At 36.2% G+C, this 9625-nt stretch overlaps 1 protein-coding gene across 1 annotated transcript; it reads left to right on the top strand.

Annotated features, from left to right (window-relative positions):
* The first annotated feature begins 1534 nt into the window (after positions 1–1534).
* LOC101687389 (small ubiquitin-related modifier 1-like) lies at positions 1535–2623 on the top strand. Its single transcript, XM_045089426.1, has one exon. The coding sequence runs from the start codon at positions 1680–1682 to the stop codon at positions 1986–1988; it is 309 nt and encodes a 102-aa protein (XP_044945361.1). The 5' UTR covers positions 1535–1679; the 3' UTR covers positions 1989–2623.
* The last annotated feature ends 7002 nt before the right edge of the window (positions 2624–9625 follow it).

Genomic DNA, 9625 nt, shown 5'->3' on the forward strand with positions numbered 1-9625 from the left:
TCTCAGGTTGACTCTTATAAGTATGCTAGTTGTGAGTGAACTTTATAGAGGTCACCAGGGAAGATGTCTCCATAAAGAAAAAAGAAATGTTGCATGAACGATATTGCTAAAATACATTTTACATAGCATATAGAACATGTGGAAAGGATTACCAGTAGATACATTTTAAAAAGCAAATAAAAGATGAAAATACTTTTCTGTAGGATAATCAGAAGTTTTACAAGCAAGGATCCATTATCATTATATATTATTTGTCTTAGTAATGGAAAATTTTTGTAATGTCAAAATAACATGAATATTGAGTTACCCCGAAATTGAGATATAATGAGACTGGAAAAAGGAAAGGAGGGAAAATTGGAGGGAGGTGAGGGAAGGTGAAACATTATATTCTCAATGGCAGGGGCACCTGGATGGCCTTTAGCTCAGGTCATGAGCTTAGGACTCGGATCAAGCCCAGCATCAGGTTCCCTGCTCAGCACGGAGTCTGCTTTTCCCTCTGCCTCTTTCCTCCACTCACGCATGTTCTCTCTCTCTCTCTCTCTCTCATGAATGAATGAATGAATAAATAAATAAATAAATAAAATCTTTTTTAAAAAATTAAATTTTCAATGGCCGTAACAGGAAAATGATACACAAGTTATAAGATGGATAAATCACGACATGCATATTTAGAAATATGGAGATAAATAAGAGAATGTTATGAATTGTAAGGGACTGCCTCTAGAGGCACAAGGTATAAAGAGAGGGAAAAGGTGGAACAAGCAGTTACACTTTGTATTTTTGTATGCCTTTCAGATTATTTGCTTTTGTTAAACTATGTAAATGTAATACATTTATAAAATTGTAATTATCACACACACACAAAAACCAAGATGGAAGAGATGTAGATACTTCAGTCCCATGTCCCCTTGTCCCAAATAAATCACCTGGGATCTTTGGTAGATGATGCCCACACCCTCTGACCATTCCCTCTCTCAAGAGCTTGAGTGGCAGATCTTCTCTAAGAGTTTTCTAGGCAGCAAGGGAAAAAACAATGGGTAACTGCAGAATCCCTGATACACCTGGTCCCATATCTCAAACTATGGGTATGATTAATGGTGTTAAGATGTTCCTGCTTCTTATTCATCTAGACAGATGACTCTGAGGCACGTTTACCATGTTATCTCAGAGGGTCCTCAGCACCTTGAGCCCCAGTGGAACATAGCAAACACCTAACCTTAATATACTCTGCTGGCTTTTCTCACTTTCCTTTCTTATCCTTCCTGGGATCACCTCTCAAATAAATTACATGCCCTAAGGTCCTTTCCTTGCTGTCTAATTTTTGGGGATCCCAAACCGAGACAGATGACTAAGAGATGTTCATTAATACTGCTGATTTATATGCTTCCATTTATCCCCTTCTTCTTATTAATTATTGTAAGCTTGCTCTTGAGTTGGAGCTATTACAAAATTCAAATGACATACTAAGGTCTGTAGAACCCTAAGGATCATAAAGAAAATTTATGACACGTGATCAAGAATTCTAAAGCAGAATTCAAAGCTGAACATAGCAAGTCAGTCACAGCATCGTGCCATAGGGGAGAAACGGACCTGTAAATCCCCGGAGCGAGGTTCTGCCTACTCAAGGCTGCTGCTACCACTACTCCCATGTAGAGACACTGAGTGAAGCCAACTGCACCATGGATGATGACCTGGAGGCAAACCCTTCAAATGAGGATGTGGACAAGAAGAAGCCAGAAGAACACATTAAACTCAAAGTCATCAGACAGGATAGCAGTGAGATACATTTCAGAGTGAAAATGACAACACGTATGAAAAAACTCAAAGAACGCTACTGTCAAAGACAAGGAGTTTCAATGCACTCACTTCGATTTCTGTTTGATGGTAAGAGAATTGCTGACAACCACACCGCCAAAGAGCTAGGAATGGAGGAAGATGATGTAATTGAAGTTTATCAGGAACAAAACGGGGGTCATTCAATGATTTAGGTATCCCTTTCACCTTTTTTTCCTTTACCCTCAATCCTTTTTTATTTTTACAAATAGTTATTTTTAATGTGGTGTTCGAAATAGAATTGAAAACTGGCACCTCATCTTGTTAAACTATCTGATAATTTGAATTCTGTTGACCATTTTTCACTATTACTTTTTTTCATTGTGCTGATTTTGGAGATCAAACCTCAGCCTCCTTCATATATTGCCCTCCTTTTTAAGAAATTACACGGGTACATGGAGAGGCCAGGACTGTGCAATTTTATGCTTTTGATAAATAAGAACCAATGCCAGTGTTAAAAATGTCTCGTTAATGGGCCCTAGAGTTCTAACATGTTACTGCTACATTCGTGGACTATGACTTTCAGTGGGAGATGGAAGTTTTTCAGAGAACTGAACTGTGGAAAACAATCTTTCCTTAACTTGAAGCTACTTTTAGAATTTGAGTGTCTGGACCAAAATACGAGAACTATCAGGCTGGAGCTGAGATAACAGCAATGGTGAGAATAATGATTAACCCCAAAGATGGCTTCACTACGGAGAAAGCAGTTTAAGATAAAAGAGAAAAGTCTCATCAGAAGATCCCAGGAAAGTCCAAATTTCCGTTAGCAGTTAATAAACTTATTCATGCAGAAGTGTATTCAATATAACACTGCTCTTTTGGGTTTTATTTGTACTTTTTGGCCTGGGGTATGTTTTTTATTTTTTTTAAGGTTTTATTTATTTATTTGGGAGAGAGTGCACTTATGAATAAGAGGGAGGGAAAAAAGGAGGAGGGAGAGGGGCAGAGAGAGGGACAGAGAGAGGGGCAGAGGGAAGATGGCAGAGGCAGGAAGAGGAGGGCAGAGGGAGAGGGGCAGAGGGAGGAGGGCAGAGTGAGGACAGCAGAGGAAGGGGGCAGAGGGAGAGGGAGAAGCAGACTCCCTGCTGAACAGGGAGCCCAACAACGATGACAATGTCAATGACGACGACTATGTCATTGACGACAATGACGATGACAATGGCAACATGCGGCTCCATCCCAGGACTCTGAGCTCATGACCTGACCCAAAGGCAGATGCTTAACTGACCGAGCCACCCAGGGGGTTTTAAATGAACATTGTCTGTACCAGTTTCATTAAAATAAAATATTTTTAAGGTAAAAAACAAAAAATAACAAAGTTGAGCATAACATATATGGTGAATACTTTGTTGTGCACTCTATCTGAACTTCCATGGGTATCCTCTAACAGTTGAGGGATGTGTAATGTTATATATAGACTACAACAATCTTAAGCATACAGAAAATAATTACCTATCATATATCACTCTATTAGATGATAAATTTGTTGTGGTTTCAAAATATCCACAAATCATTCCAACTTCTCTAATTAGTTAGGGTCTGTGTCTTTTCTCCTTGAATCTTGACTGACTTCTGGGTTGAACTTATACCTATTTGGAAAGAATGATGACAGGTGAATTCTGAGACTCTGTTATCAGGCACTCTTGGAATGCTTGATCTCGGCATGCCTTCCTCTAAGATATTTTACCTCAAAAAACTACCCACCATAGTATTAAAACCAAAATTACCAAGAAAGGCTGTATACAGGTGTTTCAGTCAACATTCCCAGCTGAATTTCCAGACTTTTAATAATACCAGATTTTCATAGCTCTCAGCCATTAAGTCATCCCTGGTCTTTGAGTCTGCCAGCTGAGGGCCCAGACATCATGGATCAGAGTCAAACCATCTCTGCTATGCCGTATCTAAGTATCTAATCCACAGGATCTGTGCACATAATAAAATGGTTGCTTTACTCTAAAAAGTTTTAGAATGACTTGTTACATGGCAATAGTAACTAGGACACATTAACTTATTTTAATTAATTACTAAAAATGCATATTGAGGTATAGGTCATTTAGCTAAGCAAAATCTTAAACATTATCACTCCTGTTCCTGACCACATTGCTGAGGAATTCTGCTTTTATCCACATTCACTGCCACTTTAGGGTCAAGAAAAGCATGTCATCTCCTTCGAACAGGAGAACAGAAAAACCCAGAATTAGAAAGGAAAGGGCACAGAATACATGGTTATTAAAAATAGCTGAGAAAGAGTTCATAATTAGTAATAAGAAAACCTGCAGCATATATAACAGAAGAAATAAATGCAGATCTTCCATTTGTGCAGAGTACTGGGTATTTACTGGAGCAACTTGCTGTTATGAAAGAGTCTTTTTTTTAATCACCATGGCATCCAAAGTAATGTTCCAAAGGGATTAATTTGGTAGGAAATTAAATGCTTCGCCTAGATACAAGATCTTTTAAAATTATATATGTGCCAAATTGTGCTAAAATAATTGGGTAGCTGAGGACATCTGCTGCAATAAATTCAAATAGTGAAGATTCAATTTAAATTAATACAAGACGCCAGATCAAAAAGAGCTTTTATATTTCTCCTGCTTTGCATGGAGAAGAGCCTGGAAATAGTTCATTTTAACTATTACAAAAAAAATACTTGGGAAAAAAAAAACCTGCAGTAGTCTAATGACAAAGTAATATCATGAAATGCTATTTTATGAAGTAGGGACACAATTCATATTAAATCACATCCAAGGGCTTTGTGGTCACTTCTTGGATTGGGTCATACCATCTGAGAGTGGGGAAGGACTACATTTTAGAATCTGATGTTACTTTACTCAGTTATGTGGAAATAAACTGTTTGGATTGCTTCTTGTCTGCTTGTTTTAAAGCCCAAGAAATACAGCAGAGAGATGCCAATACCTCACTGTCTATACCAGGATAAAAATACTTATGCAAGCCAGTCATTGGTGCCTACTACTGCATAAAGGATAGTCCATTGTACAGAATGTTCTTGATTAAATTTAGCAGAGACTTTAGTTGAAGTCATTGTATATCATGATTTATAAGAACCAGAGGCTTTCAAGAGCTGGCGTGCAAGGAACTGGTTTCAGATAAAGCCTAATTTAACTGAGAGACATTTACAATCTCATTATCTAATCCAGCTATATAATCTTCTTGAGATATCATAAAGTTTGTAAGATGCCAATACCAATGGCCTTTCAGGTTATATTTACAACTTCAGTTTCCCCAAGGAAACCCCCTCAAACAGTTCTTTTGCCTTTTCCCTTCCAAAGGCTTTAACTGCTGGAGTGCTCAAGAAATAAAGTGTGAGTAACCAGATAGTAATACTAAAGTTAGCCCTGTCATTAATGGTACTGTGTTACCTGGATCAAGGTATAGCTCGCTCATTTGAGCTTCAGATACCTCTACTGAGATGAAAAAAGAATATTTACTTTACAATTACTTGAGAAATAAAATGAAATAATTTTAGAAAAGACACTGTTATTTGATACATGTTACATTCTGGCCTCTACTGACATCTAAACCAGCGCTACAAAATCATAACCACACCTGCAAAACTTTAAATACGAACCAACCAGGGCTAGAGTCAGTGGTAAGTAGTGGTAAGTACAAGCGAGATTTAGGAGCATGCTCTGAGAATCTTGCAACTAGGGGAGCCAGAATTTGAACTGAGCAATCAGATTCCAAATTAACGCTATTAACCACTCCCTAAACCAGTCATTAAACTGATTCACAGAAGGCATCAATCGATATGGGATTATAATGAGTGAGGGGGAGGAGAGAAATTAAGATCTTTTCTCACTATAAAATTCTGGGAGGAATTTCAAGAATGAAGGAAGCCGAAGAGTCAACTTCCATGAGAAAGTCCATCTGGAACATTAGAGAGAACACAGCTCTGGAACTGGTCCTTGCATGGGAACATCAAGAAAAGTTTTATTTGAAGGGTACCCAGAGATCATTGCTTTTGGTGAGTTTACAAGTGAGTTTATATGAAGAAGAAGGGATAGCAAGTACTGAGTATCTTCTTACTTTCAGTTCAGTTTTGAAATAAAAGGAAGCAAATTAGGTGGTGTCTAGACAGATTAACTCAGATTTTCTTTTAATTACTTCATTCCAAAATGTATAGAGAACATTTCCTTACTATGTTCCCAGCACTATTATGGGCACTAGGGATATATCAGTGAACCCAAGAGAAAGATGGGAGATATAATGAGGTTATTTGTAGGCCAGCGGAGGGGCCAGTGGAAGAATAGTAATCAAAACATTTTCTTATACACAGTAAAAGTGATTTGCCTCCAGTGCTGAAACTTATTCTATCAGTGGAAATAAAATTAATTATAAAAACACTTTCCTTTTTCTAAGACAGAAAGCTATCTTATGAGTTGCTATTCCGTACGGTCAGAGATAACTGCCTATCATGAATACGAAGTAGCAAAGAGTATATATATATATATATATATTTACAAAGCAAAGAACATATTTAACACATACGTTTTCAGGATTTATTGAGTACTCAATAAATAAATAAATAAATGTGTGTGTGTGTGTGTGTGAGTGTGTGTGTGTGTGTGTGTATTCTTTGCTTTGTAATATTCACCTTACTCTTCTGCATAATTGTTCTTAGGACTTTTTGCAACTTAAAACATGTTCTCATATAGTTCATTTTGTAGAGTTAGTACTACCAGAAACAATTCAAAAAAATACAATAAATGAGTGTATCAAAAAAACCAAAAATTAAAAAATGGAAAATCTGATACCATGATCAGGAATTGAAAGAATGAATGAAATACCTAATAATGGCCATAATGGGGATATAAGTTGTAATCTGTAAAATTTTCAGTGGAACAGAAGTATATGGCTGTTTTCAAAATAGTATGATTGTGGTGAAAATTTTAAATACATATTTTTGAGGTAGAGATTCCAAAGGTGAGCTTGGAAACTTAGGCTGAGAAGAGTGATGAGGAAAAACAGTGGAGGAACGTTTGCACAGTATGTGGGACTTCTCATTATTTAGGACTAAACACTATTTTTTTTTAAGATTTTATTTATTTATTTGACAGACAGAGATCACAAGTAGGCAGAGAGGCAGGCAGAGAGAGAGGGGGAAGGAGGCACTCTGATGCGGGGCTTGATCCCAGAACCCTGAGATCATGACCTGAGCTGAAGGCAGAGGCTTTAACCCACTGAGCCACACAGGCGCCCCAGGACTAAACTCTTAAAAGAGTATAAAAGGACACAAAACTACAAGGTGCTCATGTGCTTAAGTGATTAAACTTGAAAAGGTTCTAATTTGTAAGAACACTACTAAGAAGAATGTAGTTAGAGAGATTCCATTTTTATTGATACTTATAAGTATATAATGTCATTATGAGATCAATGGACCAGAGAAATATGCCTTACTAGGCATATTCACTCTCTCTCTGATTTCTGTGTAATTCCAAAATTCCAAAATCATTTGTTTTACTAGATATTATGCCATTTCTCTCTCTCTTTTTTAAACTTTTTTTTTTTCTTTTCTATATACCCATTTAAATCTACCTGGTTTTACTCTGTATTCTGCAATGGGAAACTTAGTAATCCACCAGAAGAGAAATGGTCATGCCTATTATTTAAAAGGCAATATTTTAAAAATTTCTTTTAAAATTTTATAATGTATAGCCCTAAAAATTATGAAGAATAGCATGCAGTATCATTTAGTTATGGAGGATCTCAGGACACCAAACGAATAAATGGGTCAAATGAGGATTGGGTTCATTGCTTTGAGCGTCTACTTTAATTATCTTCATCCTTCTTCCTCCTCAAAATCTTGATTCCCCTTCTGTATGCTTTTTGAGGAAGCAATTAATTTTCCTATCAAAGAATTTGTGCATTTGTGTATTTAAATATAAATAAGTAGAACACCACCAAAACAAACACAAAATACTTTAGTGAGAAAATGTAAATAAAGTAGAAAAGAAAAGTGAACTCTAATATTTGCCAAATGAAGTAATTTGTGATCAAAGACCATTTACAAACTGACAGGAACCATATTTCAAATCTTGATCAACTCTAATGCAATTCTGTGGTATAAGATGTGCCATGAATCATGTATGGAAACCACACATGTAAATAATTCTCAATTATTAATCCTGTATTTTCCAGGTGTGTTGTTATCGGTCACTCCTTAAAAGAAAATTTTTGTCATCTGATTTGACACAACCAAAACCAACATATTAAACTTTTAACCCTCAAATCAGGATTTAGGAAAACGTATGAATTGATTCCTTCAAAATTCATCCCTCATTTCTCTCCTTCTAAAAGTGGCAGTAAAGCTTCTTGGGGACATATTAACACTTGACTACTAAAAGTAAGATTAATTTTCATATATGCTTATGGTTTAAGATAGCATATATGGAAATATATATAATAATAATATAATAATATATCATATTATATGGAAACACATTACTTTAGGTCTATAAAGGCATTAAGAAACAAAAAAAAAATGTGTTTTCAGTCTGTTAGTCTTTTGTGTACTAGTCCTATACAAATAACATCCAAGTCTGAATGAGGTAGATGAAGGACTATTGCTAAATCTAGACTATGGTCAAACATGACAAGCAGTCTACAATTATCCCATTACTGAGATAAATGCCTGCATTAGAACAGTATTTTTTCAACTTTGTAACACCTAGTTGTCCTCTCTGCTGGTTGAGTTGCTAGTTTCTTGCCAGATCAAATGGGAAAAAGCACAACATTGATGTTGTGGTAATTCTGTTATTTCATTTTCCCCTGGGGCTGTAAATGATCATAAACATTGTACAGCATGAAATCCTAAAGTCATGTCAGTTCGAATATCAAGATCAATTGCCTGTGGTTACTCAGAGATAAAGGCTAGGGCCAGAGCAAATCCAAGTGGAACCCTTTTAGTCTTGGGGATACGAGTCAAATATTTGGAAAGGTCAGCACTCATGAGCAGAGTCTCATTCTGGTTAGTCTAGGTTCGGAGGCAGAAATCTACAAAGTGAACAAGGGATAAAACCTCTGCTCATTCCTGGCCCTTTCTCACCTTGCCCTCTTATAAGTGAGGGGTGTTTAGAGAAATCCCTGCAATGCTGAAGGGCAGGCCCAGAGAGAAGGAAGGCTTCAACCCATGTGGCACTCCTTCGTTCTATGTGTGCTTTCTCTTCTTAGGGAATATTAGTTTCTAGACCAGAACACTGACAGTACAAACTTGTGCTGAATGAGGAAAAAAATCATTCACTTAATTTTCTTTAACTTCCCTTAGAGGAAATTCAGATAGATTAGATGGAAGTTCCTGTAATTATTTTTAAAGCTTTTTCACATGATTTTTCCAAGATAATGAAAAACTGAAGTCAATGAGAAAAAAAGGACCAAACAATCCAAAGATTCAATGACAACTGCTGGATTGAAAAACAGATATAAATGATCATAGTGGATACATTAATATGATATAGATGAGTAGTTAATAGAAAAACAAAAATGTGAGTTTTTTGGAATTGTGGCATTTTATGTGCTTTATCTTATGTACTTTTCCTTTTCTAAGTTTTCTAACAACAAGTATATTTTTTATACATTCAGAAAAATGTGTATGCTTAAAAAAAGTAGGCAGAGGTTATGTGAGCTCAAGTGAGAATCATTTTTAAAATACTGTTTATGGAACATGTACATTAAAGGGTGTCCTGTGATTTCACACTTTCAGTGTACAGAAAAACACATGTTAATATGGTTTATTGAGAGGCAGAATTTCAGTTTATACAAAAATAAAGAGGGC

The sequence above is a fragment of the Mustela putorius genome, unplaced genomic scaffold, assembly GCF_011764305.1.
Source record: "Mustela putorius furo isolate JIRA1106 unplaced genomic scaffold, ASM1176430v1.1 tig00003836_pilon_pilon_pilon, whole genome shotgun sequence".
Lineage (NCBI taxonomy): Eukaryota > Metazoa > Chordata > Mammalia > Carnivora > Mustelidae > Mustela > Mustela putorius.

What these genes read in the sequence shown, in the direction of transcription:
- LOC101687389 (XM_045089426.1), top strand. Translation starts at nt 1,680, where the DNA reads ATGGATGATGACCTGGAGGCAAACCCTTCAAATGAGGATGTGGACAAG.